The sequence below is a fragment of the Ursus arctos genome, unplaced genomic scaffold (genome assembly GCF_023065955.2).
Source record: "Ursus arctos isolate Adak ecotype North America unplaced genomic scaffold, UrsArc2.0 scaffold_1, whole genome shotgun sequence".
NCBI lineage: Eukaryota > Metazoa > Chordata > Mammalia > Carnivora > Ursidae > Ursus > Ursus arctos.
The window spans coordinates 75,990,649-76,005,874 of NW_026622763.1; the positions used below are offsets into that span (position 1 = coordinate 75,990,649).

General features: G+C 41.2%; 1 protein-coding gene across 2 annotated transcripts in view; it reads left to right on the forward strand.

The window, feature by feature from the left end:
- Positions 1-14,982, forward strand: part of LOC113250605 (aldehyde oxidase 2) — a 78,553-nt gene extending 63,571 nt beyond the window's left edge. The window contains exons 34-37 of one of the 2 annotated variants that reach the window (XM_057303837.1): positions 2,037-2,204; positions 3,704-3,750; positions 12,264-12,339; positions 14,623-14,982. In XM_057303837.1, the coding sequence (XP_057159820.1) occupies positions 2,037-2,204; positions 3,704-3,750; positions 12,264-12,312 (264 nt within the window). In that variant the 3' untranslated portion in view covers positions 12,313-12,339; positions 14,623-14,982. The remainder of the gene's footprint in view (positions 1-2,036; positions 2,205-3,703; positions 3,751-12,263; positions 12,340-14,622) is intronic. The other variant, XM_026492221.4, reaches the window with a different exon arrangement.
- The last annotated feature ends 244 nt before the right edge of the window (positions 14,983-15,226 follow it).

Consider the following 15,226-nt stretch of genomic DNA (forward strand, 5'->3'; position numbering starts at 1 on the left):
TTATCTGGCCCAAAATGTCAGTGGTGTCAGGAAGCAAAGACACAAACCGTTGGTACTAAAGGAGTGGAGTTGCAAATGAAAATAAAGGTCCTCATTTATTGGTATTGCTATATACAGATTATGTGAAAATCACTCTCAGAGTAGAAACTTCCTTTAGGTTTGAGATGTATTGTTAAAATTTTCTCTCAAGCCTTTTAGGAGACTTCTTACTAGGATTGATGAATTGATATAAGAGAAAATGAGTTCACCTATATCTGCTGGAATGTTATCATTTCCAAACTGGAGCCCACTGTCAGCCCAGGAACTTTCTCTGGGCATATGTTGATGGAGCTGGGGAGTGGAGAGATGCAGGGGTGCAAATTTGAAAGGAAGGACAATAAGCATCCCCTTTGGATTCTCATTAGGCTGGAAGTCACTCAAAGAGCAGCTCTCAGGGCTCCAAGAGCAATATATATATTATATACATATATATATTATGTATATAATATATATATAGTAACAGGGACCTACTGAGTATGAGTACCAGGCTCCAAGAGCAATATATATATTATATACATACATATATATATATATATATAGTATATATATATATATATATATATATATATATATATATATATATATATATAGTAACAGGGACCTACTGAGTATGAGTACCAGGCACTATATATATATTATATATGTATAATATATGTATATAATAACAGGGACCTACTGAGTACCAGGCACTATGCTAGGTGCTTTTGCACTTTCTGAACTTTACAACACCCTGTAACGTAGATATCATTGCCTGAATTTCACTGATAAAGGAACAGAGGCTCAGAGACATAATCTCACCCAGAGAAACAGAGGGAGTAAGGGCCAGGATTCAAACTTCATGTCTCTAGCTCAGGGTTGCAAACTGGGGGCCCACTGGCTGAATATAGGCTGCAGATGTGTTTCTATGACCCACACAGTGTTTTTAAAAATCAGGGAATTGTAGGAGCACCTGGGTGGCTCAGTTGGTTAAGTGTCTGCCTTTGGCTCAGGTCTTGATCTCAGGATCCTGGGATGGAACCCTGCATTGGGCTCCATGTTCAGCAGGGAGTCTGCTTAAGATTCTCTCTCTCCCTCTCCCTCTGCTCCTCCTCTGTCTCTCTCTCTATCTCTCAAATAAATAAGTCTTAAAAATCAGGGAATTGTACATTAAAATAAGAATATCTAAATTCTTTTTAAAAATTGGTTGATCTGGTAATTGGCTACATTCTTAGAAGACATCAATTAGCTAGGACTGAAGAATAGGGGCTCCTTTAGACAGGACAGGGGGTATCTCTACTTCTCCATAATTCCCGCTTTTCTTTGCTGTCCTTCAACTGCCCACATCACGCATTTACATTTCCCAACTGTTCCTTGCAGATGCTAGGCTTGCAACCTATCATCTCGTACCCAAGTCTGTACTCCTCGTCTAGAGTATGCTACCTTCCCTGATGCTGGAGTCATAACGAGGCATTTTTCTCTGCTCATGAAGTTGACCATTGAATGTGCTTCTCTGAATAGGATACCACATAGTGCGCCTGTGTGGCTCAGTCAGTTAAGCGTCTTTCTTTGGCTCAGTTCGTGATCCCAGGATTCTGAAATCAAGTCCCACATTGGACTCCCTGCTCTGCAGGGAGCCTGCTTCTCCCTCTGCCTCCCTCCCACACTCTCTCTCTCCCTCTCCCTCTCTCTGTCTCTCGTGAATAAACAAAATCTTAAATAAATAAATAAATAAATAAATAAATAATAGGATACCCCACAGACGTGTACACCCACCTTTCCTATAAAGATTTAACCTAGACAGCATTACAGATACGGGAAGTTCAGGTGGTATTGGGATTTTTAAGAGTACCTAAGCTTCATTCAGTCGATAAGTCAGTGAACAAACTATTGAGAATTATTGTGAGCAAGACACTGTGCTAAGAGTTAGGGATACAACGGTGAATAAAGAGCCGGGTCCTGAAATATAGCAGCTTGCAATCTAGTATAGAGGATTCTAAAACAAATGTGCTTTCTTGCAGGGCCTGGGGGAGTCTGGGATGTTCTTGGGCTCGTCTGTGTTCTTCGCCATCACTGATGCTGTGGCCGCAGCACACAGGGAAAGAGACACCGTGGAGGACTTCACAGTGAGGAGCCCAGCAACGCCAGAATGGGTTCGAATGGCCTGTGCGGATCGGTTCACAGAGATGGTATGGAATTATTGGTTATTTTACTAAAAGGTGATTTTTCTATCTCTTGTTTCTTAGACTTCTAAGGTAAATTCATAACCTAATCTGATCAAATTACAAGGTCAAATTATAAAATATGAGCTAATCAAAGTATAAGAGGATAAAAATAAATCACACAAATACCTTTTGTATATGTAGCAATTTTAAATTTTTTAAAAGCATTTCTACATCTGTTATTTAATTTGATTGTCTCGGCAACCCTGAAGTAGGACGATTTATCATGCTTCAAAAACTAGTAGCTAAATATGAAACAACTGGATGATTTCACTGAACCATTATAAATATTTCTCCCTCTATCTTATCTAATGTGTCCTACTCTTCAAGAAAAACAAACAATAATCCGTGTGTCATGTAGCTATATTTGATAATACACTGTCCATGTTCCCTATACAAGCACGGAGTACACAGTCTACCTTTCCTTGAGAAATAACAGTATCTTATTAACAGCTGCTGCTTTTCCACCTCATGCCAATGCCTCCCAGGCCAGGCGAGGGAGGACTGGGGACTCATCTGCTGGATGCACATGCACGTACTCATCCCAACCTACTGAGGGTTGTAGATTCGCCACCTCGGTGAGGTCACTGGGTGCACCTGTGCCCAGTTCCTCATAGCATCCTAATATAAATAACAACACTAGTTAGCACTGATTGAGCACCGTCCTAAATATTTACAAGATTATTTCATTAGTCATTACTATAATTCTGTCGGGTAACTGATATTATTTTCTTCATTTTACTATTGAGGAAATTTTGCCCAAAGTCAAAATTCAAACCCAGATCATCTGGCTCCAGTATACTATATTGCCTCTTAGAGAGAAAAGAATTGATTCTCTACCTCTTAAAAGAAATTTGTTTTCAGATCTATATTGAAAGAAGCCTAAATACTTAACTGACCTCTTCAAAACATCCAGCCACAGAGTGAAAGAATAATGTGACCCAGGATTTGGGAATACTGCTTAAAAGGAAGTGTCATCATGACACATTTCCTTCTTTACACGATCCAGTCCTCTTCCCATCTCCAAATCTGACTCAACATTTCTTGTACTCCAGTCGTACCAACTACACCGTCTTTCCCACCACATGTCCCGGCATTAGCTCTGCCCCCCAGGATGCCCCTCACCTGACTGCACTGTCCACAGAAGGGTTACTATCACCTGCTTCCGGTCAGTCCTGCTCAGTTGGTCAGGGTCAGAGAACCAGCACTCCTCTACTGCAGGGACCCCTTCCCTGAACTGACTTGGGCCTAGAGGTCCCTGTCCACCCCCTCCCAACAGCAGTGGTTACACAGTAACCAAAGAATCACTTGATTTCTACCCCAACTATCCCAACCTTTCAAAAAATGTTCTCAGTTGTCTTTTGCAGTAATAAATATCCTTTCCCAAAATGGGCCAGATTAGCAAAACTAAAAACACACAGCAGCAGGTTCTAATCTTCTTTTCTTGCCCACATTTAACTTTATAGGTCTTCAAATGGCCTGCCTCCCAGAAAATGGATTCCTTCATTTCCAGGTTTTTAGGCCATTTTTAATTAGTTGGGTTATCTGGCAAAGTCAGTTTGTCACCTGCAATGGTAAGAAGTGAATCGCTTGGATTTCAATTACTATTTGGGACCCAGTCTGCCAGGTACCTTGCCTATGGGAAGGGGCCATATTTTCTCCCAAGTCTGACGGTTTTTTATAAGATTAATTTAATATGTCTGTGAATATAAATCATCTACTAATTTGTATACCCATCAATCAAATACTCAGGGTCAATGTAAAAGTAACTTCACATTTTCTTTTTTTTTTTAACATTTTATTTTTTAAAGATTTTATTTATTTGAGAGCAAGAGAGCAAGAGCAACTCTAGCAAGAGACCGTGAGCCAGGGGGAGGGGCAGAGGGAGAGAGAAGCAGATTCCCCACTGAGCAGGGAACCTGATGCGGTGCTCAATCCCAGGACCCTGGGATCATGACCTGAGCTGGAGGCAGACACCTAACAGACTGAGCCACCCAGGCACCCCTTCACATTTTCTTTTTTTTAAGATTTTATTTATTTATTTGACAGAGATAGAGACAGCCAGCGAGAGAGGGAACACAAGCAGGGGGAGCGGGAGAGGAAGAAGCAGGCTCCCAGCGGAGGAGCCTGATGCAGGGCTCGATCCCAGAATGCCGGGATCATGCCCTGAGCCAAAGGCAGACACTTAATGACTGAGCCACCCAGGCACCCCCCCCTTCACATTTTCTAAAACACACCTAAATAGCACCTCATGTCATTATCTAGATTTGATATTATAAGCCTCATTTTAGTAACATGTATTATTTTTTATCTTCATAAAAGTAGCACATGTCCATTATGGAAAAGTAAGAAAAATGTTGCAAAGAATAAGATGAAAGTTAAAATCAGCCATAATCCCACTAACCAGAAATAATCATAAAAATGTTGGTATTTGGGGGTTCCTGGGTGGCTCAGTCAGTTAACTGTCTGACTTCTGCTCAGGGTGTGATCCCAGCATTCTGGGATCGAGCCCCACATCAAGCTCCTCCGGTAGGAGCCTGCTTCTTCCTCTCCCACTCCCCCTGCTTGTGTTCCCTCTCTCGCTGGCTGTCTCTGTCAAATAAATAAATAAAATCTTTAAAAAAAAAAAAGATTTGAACAGTATAATTGGGAGTGACTTCATGATGAGAGCAGGGGTTCTTCAAATTCTAGACAACACTTCAGGGATTCAAGAGTTTCTCTGTTCTGACCTCCAGACACCAACAGCAAAAGGATAACCAGAAGCCAGCCTTGAGTGGGGCTTCCCAAGGGAAGCAGAGAGGAGGAAGTCCTGACTCTTGGTTTAACAAAGAGGACCAGAAACACACAAAATCTAGATTCTGCTACTTCCTGTCACAGGACACGGCAATACTCCTCTATCCGTATTGTACCACAAAGCAAGTGCCAGGCATTGTCCTGGGGGCTGGGAATTCAGAAGTGAATGAAACAGAGAGCAGGCTCTGTCTTTGTGGAGTTTACTTTCTAGAGACCCTAAGTCCACCTTCCATCTCTCTAGTGTGGGTCAAAGCGGCCTCCTCGCTGGCCTTTCTATACCCAGTGCAGCCAGAAATTTGTGATGTGCCAAATATGATCATGTCACTCTAGCATGTACACAAGGTAGAAAGGTTCCCATTGCTCTGAGGATAAAGATACAACTTTTTAACTTGCCCTCCCAAGCCTGTAGACCTGCAAAGTCCAGCATGGCCTCACCCACTTCAGCTCTGCACAGTACCCTCCCCTGCCTTCTCTCTCCACGCTTGCTGCCTTCTGTCTGTTCCTCCTCAAGGACAGTGGCCTCTACCAAGCTCTGCCTCCTGCTTGGAACCATCTTCGTCCTTTTCCCAGGCTAATCCCTACTCACCTTTCACATTTTCAGTCAAATTCAAGAAATCAATTCAGTGCTTTCCTTCTTGCATATTTTGAGGTGCTGGGAGTGTGCAGGTGAGCCAGACTCACAGGCCCCTGCTCTCAGGTGGTTTATGGTGCCACAGGGGAGAGAGACAACAGTTACCATGAATAGGAAGTGTTAGCTGACTCTGGGTTATGCCTGTGCATCAAAAGGACAAAACTTTTCTAACTTAGCCTTAACCTTTTCTTAAAGTCAAAGAGGTCTTGGATTTGGCCCCAGCTTCGATAATTCATCATGCAATCATTCATTCATTTTTTCCATGCACCGGACATTGCGGGGGAACTAAAGACATAGTTAGCCAGTCAATCACAGCCCACATGGAGCTTACATTCTACTGGGGAAACCAGACAGTAAACAAGGAAGCACACACACTATAATTTCAGGTGGTGATAAATACTGTGAAGCAAAATAGAAAAACAGGGGGCAAGAATGTGATGGAGAGATTATTTTAGATTATTTTTGATGGTTTATTAGAGAAATTTTCTCTAGGGCATTGATATTTGAGCTGAGGCTTGAGTGAAGTGAGGGAGCAACCATAAAGCTGGGAATGGTATGGTATGTTACAGGCAGAGAATAGTTAATGCAAAGGCCCTGTGGCAGTTTCATTGGATTCAAAGTAGCATGGGACCAAGTAGTCCTCAAAAATGGCCTTATCTTGTAAGTCTCTGATATTGGTAGAAAAGACTTGTAACTAAAAGGGTGCAGTTGTTGTTCTTCCTGGCATAGAGACAGCAGAAATAAAAATGTGTGGGGCGCCTGGGTGGCTCCATGGGTTAAGCGTCAAACTCTTGATTTTGGCTCAGGTCATGATCTCAGGGTTGTGAGATAGAGCCCTGCATCAAGCTCCAGGCTGAGTGTGGAGCCTGCTTCAGATTCTCCCTCTCCTTCTCTCTCTGCCCCTCCCACACTTGCTCTCTCTCTCTCTCAAAAAATAATTAATTAATTAAATTTATAAATAAATAAAAATAAAATTTGTGGCTTACTTATCTTCACATCAGGAGGGTGAAACCTGAATAATCCTTATTCCAGCTTCCCTTGTAACTAAACTCTATTGCAATCCAGGTCTATATCTTCAGTTCTTTGGAAAATATGATTTGTTCACACAACAGGCCTCCTAAAGTTCTCATGGCCTGGCTCCTCACACAGACCAGTCTCTTTAAAGCATCTTAGAACAAATCTGAGCCTATATGAGATTTACATTTACTCAAACTACAACATGATATTTTAATCGAGATACAGTCGCCCCTTGAACAACATGGGTTTGAGCTGTGCGGGTTCACTTACACCCAGATTTATTATGGTGCAGCACCATTAAATGTATCTCCTCTTCCTTGAGATTTGTTATGACCTCTTCTCATCTCTTACTTTATAATAAGAATACAGTATATAATATATATGTGTTAATCAACTCTGTTATCAGTAACATCGTTCATTTCAGTCAACAGTAGGCTATTAGTACTTAAGTTTTGGGGGAGTCAAAATTATAAGGGAATTTTCAGCTTCACAGGGGATCAGTACCCCAGCCCCCACGTTGTTCAAGGGTCAAGTGTATATAATGATTCACCCTGGCATATAACACTGTACTATGCAAAAAAAAAAAAAATAAATAAAAAAATAAACTTTTTTTGAGAAATAGATATTAACACTCCTAGTATATTTGGCCTTTGAGTTCTGTTGTCAAAACACAATTTGTTCTGACACATAAGAAGGCGAGAGGCTCAGAAGGCCTGTGTACCAGAACACGAGCATTGGAAAATCTAAAGCCTCCTCTTTTAATAACCTCCTTATAACCATAAGGTAAATAACAGCCTGCCTATATCTATTTCTTAAACAGAAATGATGGTCAAACCCTCAATACTTTTCCTTTGGAATTAAATAAAATAATGCGTGTAAAAATATTGTGTAAATACAAGTCACTCTGTAAATATTAAAGTGAAGTCTCCACCAAATACCCGTAACTATTAATGACTTACTTCAAAACATGCCTCTCCCAACGGGTTTAAAAAAGAATTTCCACATTAAATCAAGTTGACCTGCTAAGGGCCGAAAAAAATAACCCTTAAGACTAGCAGCCTCATTTTCACAGATAATTAGTTTCAAGTTTCAACAAAAAGCACACAGACACACACACACACACACACACAAAATTCTTCTATTTGAACAATCATTTACTATGTCAAAGATTGTTGACATCTGTGGCTTTGGTTACCTTGATCAGAGTTGTTGTTTGTTGTTTTTATCCATGGGCCCTTTCCTAGGTGGTTAACTCCTGGTCAGAACAGTGTTGCTGGTGGTAGTTTCTGCTCTGAGCGCAGCAAAGCATCCTGGCTCAGCCAGGCACAGCCAGAAACGTCATCTCTATATATTCCCTTTTTGGTGACGGAAGAAAGAAAAGTGTAGTTCTTCGAATATGTGTTTTGTATAGTCATTTAAAATTCCACAAGGGAAAAAAAAAGGAAATTTCTTTTAAAGATATACAGAAAATACCTAATTAATACTTTCAAGTTAGAGCGTTTCCTTAGAAACAGTGATTTCATCCAAAAAAAAAAAAAAAGGTTTTAAGATTCAGAGATATGAAGAGCTCCACAGCCTTAAGAATTAGAAAAATCCTGCCTTGAAGAATTTGGCAGTAGGACAAATACAAAAACCTTGTTATCACTAGCAGCAAGAAGTATTTATTAAAGTAGCTACAACACCATGATGTATGGGGGCTGCTACCGTGGGAAGCCACGTAAAGCCAAGGAACAGATTCAGTTTCCATCTCCCAAAAGCTAAAAGCCGACACTCAGCTTAGAAACAAGTATGTAAGCAGGTTTCAGTTCACCCCACATTTTGAAGGGGCAGCTTTATAATGCTGACTCCTAAGGAATACTTGCAACCACAACAAGTGCGTGCGTCCTATGTGAGGCTGAGGTTGGACTTCAGAGCAACCTCATGGGAAACAGTCCTTTCATTCTAGACCGGACCCCAATGCCGAGGGCCATGCCTGCCCTGTCCTTTTATTCTGAACAGTGGCGGGTGTCTGGTGTCTGAAGGCCTTTACCTTCCTCACTCTGCAAACCCTAATCCGGCCTCCTCCCACCTACTCCCTTCCCTCTGCATCACTAGCACCTTGCCACCCCCACGCTGCATTTTCCCTTCCTGCTTCTTTTGCATTTCCAGATGCCCAGAATCAGTGAGAGTTGGCAGCATTAAAAGTGCCACCTGTTTGGTTCAGCAAAGGGAGCCCTTCCTGACCAATGAAGGAGAGACACGCGAACATTTCCTGCACTGTGAGCAGCCCTGTTTGCCTCCACTACCGTCAGCTGGTTTGCCCCCAAACACTAGTCCTCCACCGCACATCCTGTGTGCTGCCTTGTGTTTCTCTGAGCAGAGGGAGAGGTACTGCCAGTCCTACAAGATAGCCTTCTATTTCTTTGCAGTTTTGGAACCTACCCCCATCACATGTAGAAACATGCATTCTGCATCTGTTCTGCTTAAAGCTAAGCCACAGATACTTGGCAAGACCTTAAAAGCAGCACAGACACACCCTGGCCCCATGGGTTCTGTGAGCGGGAGCGTAGACATGAATGCATCACTCAGGAGACGACTCGCAACAGAGGCTCTGTGGTGCCTTCTTCAGAATGCTGTTCACCGTTCTGTTCCTGTGAGATGCACACAAACACATACACACACACACACACACACACACGTGCACATGTGCATACACCCTCAGACTGTCGGTCTTCATCGCATTCTCCTCCCTGCCCCTCATGCTGTCTGGGAAGAGGTTTTACTGGCACTCTAACAGGCTGCGAAAGTGGTTCCAGGGTGAACATGCTGGTCCTGGGTGAAGAGACTAAATCTGTTCCCTGCAGTGCTGGATGACGCTTCATGCAGTGGCCTTTCTTACTACTGAGGGGGGTTATCTGACACTGTTACTGAACGTGTATTTTTGTATCTAAGAGCTCTCCTACTAGGTCTCTGGAAGGTTACTCCTTTATGTGAGAGAAGCAGGGGCAGAAGAGAGGTAGGGACGGCACCTAAAAAGGAGCAGGGCAAAGCTGGAGGCATTCCTCAGAGGAAGAGAGGGAGCAAGCAATGCAGGAAGTGGAACAGGAAAGAAGCAGCTGTTTAGCAGTGGAAAGAGTTCCAATGTACTTAGTGGTTAAGACACAGGCCCTGGAGTCAGAAGGATGTGGCTTAGAATCCTGGCTCTCCCTTTGGTGATTTATATCACTTCTCTGATCATTTAGTTTCCTTATTTATAAAATGAGGGGAGATGTGTGTGGAGAGGATAATTCTAATTACTTTATAGTGTTGTTGTAAGGATTGATAAGATAATGCATGAAAAGTTGTCACACATAGTAAGTGGTCAATACACACTGATGATGAGGATGATGATGGTGATGATAATGAAGATGATTGAGTCAAAAGTCCACAAGACCACTTTCAGGTGTAATGATTCACTACATGGACTCACAGAACTCAGAAAAGCTGGTATACTCATGGTTATGGTTTATCACAGTGAAAAGATACAGGTTAACATCAGCAAAGGAAACATGAACATAGGGCAGGGTCGAGAACAGACCAGGCATAAGCTTCCAGTTGTCCTCTCCCAGTGGAGTCACATAGACAAGACCTAATTCTCCCAGCAATGATGTATGAGAAGATATACAAGGTATTGCCAACCAGAGAAGCTTACCTGAGCCTTGGTGTCCAGAGTTTTTATTAGAGATCAGTCAAGGAGGCATAAGTTGCCTGCATCTGACCTTAATTACTCAGTGTCCAGATCTTCCAGAGGTCAAATGATATCACACGGCTCAAGGCCCCAGATAAACAAAGACCTCTTATCAGGTGGCATTTCAAGGACCTTGGAGTCACCTCTCAGGAGCTTGTCTGGTGCTAAAACTTTTTTTGGAATGTGCAGGGTTTGGACAACCCAGCCCTGCTGACTTAATCCTTTACTGTGCAATGATGATGTTAAAATATCTTGCATTGATGGCAACCACCCACTGTCACTAGACTTTGAGACCAATGAGATTGGGCCAGATACATCTCAGAAGCTGACGGTTAATGAAAAAGCAGAATTGGTCTTGACAGTCATAGTGAATGCTGCCTTAATTATTGAGAACCAACAAGGAGAAATAGAATGGAGAAGGAAGGGGATGATGGCACTAAGCAAAGAAGATAAAGGGAAGATCACCCAAAGCCAACGAAGAGCAGGTTAAGTCCCAGAGGTGGGGCCTGTGAGAACAACAACAAAAAAAGTTAGGTCCTCACTCCAAGAGCTAGGGAGTTGGTGAGACTCAAGAAGGCCCTCAATGACTATTGGTCTGTGTTCCAAAGCAGAGGGGCATCCTGGGGGCCTAGGTCTGGTGAAAAGAATTGGAAGCAGGTTTTGGGAAAGACTAAAACTTCCGTTTCCGTTAGCAGAGGAGCTGACCTGGACCCACCTCAGACTAGACTGAGGCGCTTTGTCCGTGTCCTGCCCAGCCCAGGTGCAACAGGCTGATTCTAAATAAGATAGCCAAGCAACTCCCAGAGCCCCAGTTAAGCAGAGAATACGAAAAGGCCCTTTGAGAAAGGCAAACCTAGCCCCCCATTTACGTTTCAATACAGACTAAGAGCAAACAGAACAGAATTTGTAATGATAACAGGTTAGAAGTTGAGTTTTTTTTGGTTTGTTTTTTTGTCTTCTTTTTGTATTTCTGTGAAACAAATATTAGGAGAAAAGCTTTTTGGAATCTTCATAACTTTCTATTACTTATGGGAAGTTTATTTTTGTTTTTAACATTTTTGTAACTAAAAGTCAACTCTTCAAACAAAAACAGGACAACAGCAGAGGTGAGGAATATCTGCTTTCTGCCAGACCTAAGGCAGGGGGAATTCCCAGCAGAGGACAGGAATTGAGGTGCACAGGAAGGATAAACAAGTCAAATTCTTGGGGCTTGTAGCCCAGGATAGTAGAATGAGCCTGGGGGCTAATTAGCAAAGGGCACTGTTCCACACAAATCATTTGGCTAAAGGTGTAGATGAGGCTGTTCTCAGATCACTGCAGAGAAGACCAAGTCTGTAGGCTCCAGTGCAAACAACTCTCAGCCTATCACTCTCCCCTTCCCACTATCCTCCCCCAAACATTTTCCTAAGATATATCATGATCAGAGGCGCCTGGGTGGCTCAGTTGTTAAGCATCTGCCTTTGGCTCAGGTCCTGATCTCAGGGTCCTGGGATCGAGCCCCACTTTGGACTCCCTGTTCAGTGGGAAGTCTGCTTCTCCTTCTCCCTCTGGCCCTCCGCCCTACCCACCCCTGCTTGTGCACACTCTCTCTACCCCAAATGAGATATATCATTCTCTTTGGAATTCACATCTGGGAAGGGAAGAAGATAGGTAACTAATCAAACTGCCCTCTTAAGAACATTTAAGTGTAGCAGAGATCACAACACAGAATCACTGTCTTTTCAGAGTTGTCATGAGAGGAATGGTACCTTCCCATTCCTCAGGAAAACTCTGCCTCCTCCTATCAGAAAATTTTTCAAAGCCTGCAGATTCGAGATAGTTTTTCTGGTGAGATAGCGCAATGGCATTATGATATTATTTTATTTGCTTTCTTTCTTAGATCCCAAGAGATGACCCGAAGACATTTAGACCTTGGTCTATCCCTATAGCATAACATTGCTGTCATTTCCTAAAAGGTAAGATTATTAAGCTGAAAGATAATTACTCAGAAAGAGAAAACATCAGCCAGTCCAGTAGCTTTCAAACTGTGGTCTAAGGAAATTTAGGATTGCACAAATGTATAAATTTAGTTTCTTTTTTTTTTTTTAAGATTCTTTATTCATTTGAGACAGGGAGTGAGCAAGAGAGAGAGAGAGAAAGAGAAGGAGCAAGGGGAGGGGCTGAGGGAGGGGGAGAAGCAGGCTCCCAGATGAGCAGGGCACCCTGCCGCCCAGCACCCTGGGATCATGACCTGAGCCGAAGGCAGACCTTTAACTGACTGAGCCACCCAGGAGCCTTCTCGTTTCATTTTTAAATCTTATCCAACATTTTAATTTTTTAACAGTAAACATGCATGGCTTTGGATGCTGACTAGGAAAGTCAGGGTATTTTACCCAAGAAAAACAGCAATTTTTCTTTTCATTTCTTTTTTAAAGATTTTATTTTTAGGTAATCTCTACACCCAACTCACAACTCTGAGATCAAGAGTCACATGCTCCTTCGACTAAGCCAGACAGGTGTCCCAGTTTTTCTTTTCATCTTAAAATAAAATTTAAAATGAGGAAGTTGTAGATTAAGATATTTTATTTTATTTTTTTAAAAGATTTTGTATATTTATTTGACACAGAGAGAGAGAGAGCGAGAGCATAAGCTGGGGAAACAGCAGGCAGAGGGAGAAGGAGAAGCAGGTTCCCTACTGAGCAAGGAGCCCAACGCAGGGCTCAATCCCAGGACCCTGAGATCATGACCTGAGCCAAAGGCACCCTCTCAACCAACTGAGCCACCCAGGTGCCCCAGATTACGATATTTTAAAGATCCTGTTCCCTGATTCTTTTGAGAATCACATATATCTTGAGTGCAAAGCACAAAATTAAAATCTATTGCTTTCCACATTTATAATCAATTAGTGCTATATAAAAGAGGTACCTAGTTGTACTCGTTGAGTTCAACTGCTACAATTTTGTAGTGCAGCTTAACACAAAACACAGAGCAGTGAAGGCCTTGGAGCATAGTCACCAAACCTGCCTGGGAAATAGGCGGACAAGAAGAAATACACTTTCATTGTTGGAACATTAAACTGTTTCTCTGCACACTTATTGGGCAACTTTAAAAAAAAAAAAAATGAAAGCAGAGGAGAACTACATCATAGAATCAGAGAAAAAAATTTTTCATCAAACTCCAATTTTCCAATTAAATGTCTAAAACAACCTACGTGTGTTACCAGATCTGTTTAATTCCATTGTGCTTTGTCACTTAAGAACTTGGGTTGATAGTTTTGCTAAGTCACACTAAATAATTGATGAAATTTTTGTTTCTCCTTTCACAATAACAACAAAAATCAAAATAGTCAACATTTTAAATTACATTTTAAATTATTATAAAATAGTAATTAAAAAACATACACCTACATATAGAGGGCAGATTACCTAGCTCTTTAATTATTCTCTCTCTCCCTACCTCTCTCTTTCCAAATATTAAAATTAAATGTGGATACGATGGCAAATTCACTCTAATCTCTGTATAAAACAAGGTTTGTAAAGTGCACAGCATTTTACCTGACACTAGTACTCAACCAAGGAAAGCTACACACACACACACACACACACTCAGATATCCCAAGTGCCAAACTTTAACAAATTGGAGACCACCAGTGAATGAACTGGGTTGTCAAGATTTTGTACAAACTTCAAAATAAAGACCATTCTCAGAGTGCAAGAGAAATTTAAAAAGCAAAAATCAAAACCAAACCGAAACATCTCCTTTGGTACTTTACCACTTACAGCTACTGATGTGACAGCTACTGATGTGACAGAATTATCTCCATGCTGTGCAATTTTTTTAAAATGCAGATATAAATTGCATTCTGAATCTTTAACTGTCATCCTTTACCTGCAATTTCAGATTTTTGCTTTCTTCAAAATAGCATAATTGTTCTCATGTATTTGCTTTATAAGCAAGTGTTAAACATTGACTTTATTAAATTTTATACCACACTAAAATCATATATATGTGTGTGTGTTCCCATAACATTTTGAAACTCTGCTAAAAATGTGTGAAAATCTCTGAGCTCATCCAGCTTCTCATTTATTTTACAAATGAAGACATGGAGGCCAAGGAAGAATAAGAACTACCTAAATGTACTTATTCATATCCATAAAGCCTTACCAACCCAATTCTTCAACCACTTGTTGTTTTCCTTATAAGAAAAAGTTGGGGGATTTGCACACTTCTATAATTATTCTCTTTTCTTTTTTTTCCAGGTGTTTCAGTTTTTCAAGAGTGAAAAGATGGTTTGTGAATCCAAACTGATATTCTTATACTGTTGTGGAAAAAAGACATGAATTTTAGAAACATTATTCAAGTCTCTGATTAGGTTAAAGATGAATCATTATTTATAAATTATTTACTTAGACTTTCTAGGCTAGAGGGCACCAGACAAACTGCAATATCCACAGTAGCCAAATTTAAGTTTGATTTGTTTCTGAAGATATCACGTAAATATTCTCTAAAAGCAAATTGTTTTTCTGTGTCCATCCAATCTAGCTGGACTAGTAGTGCAAGTTACAAACCTAGAAGGAAAAACACTTCTCAGTAAATAAACATGTGATTACTTTTCCCAAGGATGTGTTCGATTGAGTAGCCAAAGGTGATTACTTTTCTCAAGGATATGTTTGATTCAGTGGCAACAGGTAAGAACACCGCAAGAGTTGTGCAAGTTTTTGTTTTGTTCCTACTGTGAATTAGCTATGGGTCTCTGCGCGTATATTTGACAGCAAAGGAATGGTATTTTACTCATCTAGGTCAGCTCTTCAACTGGTTAACATTCTTTTGGAATTTGGAGATAAAAGGCAATGTAAAAACATT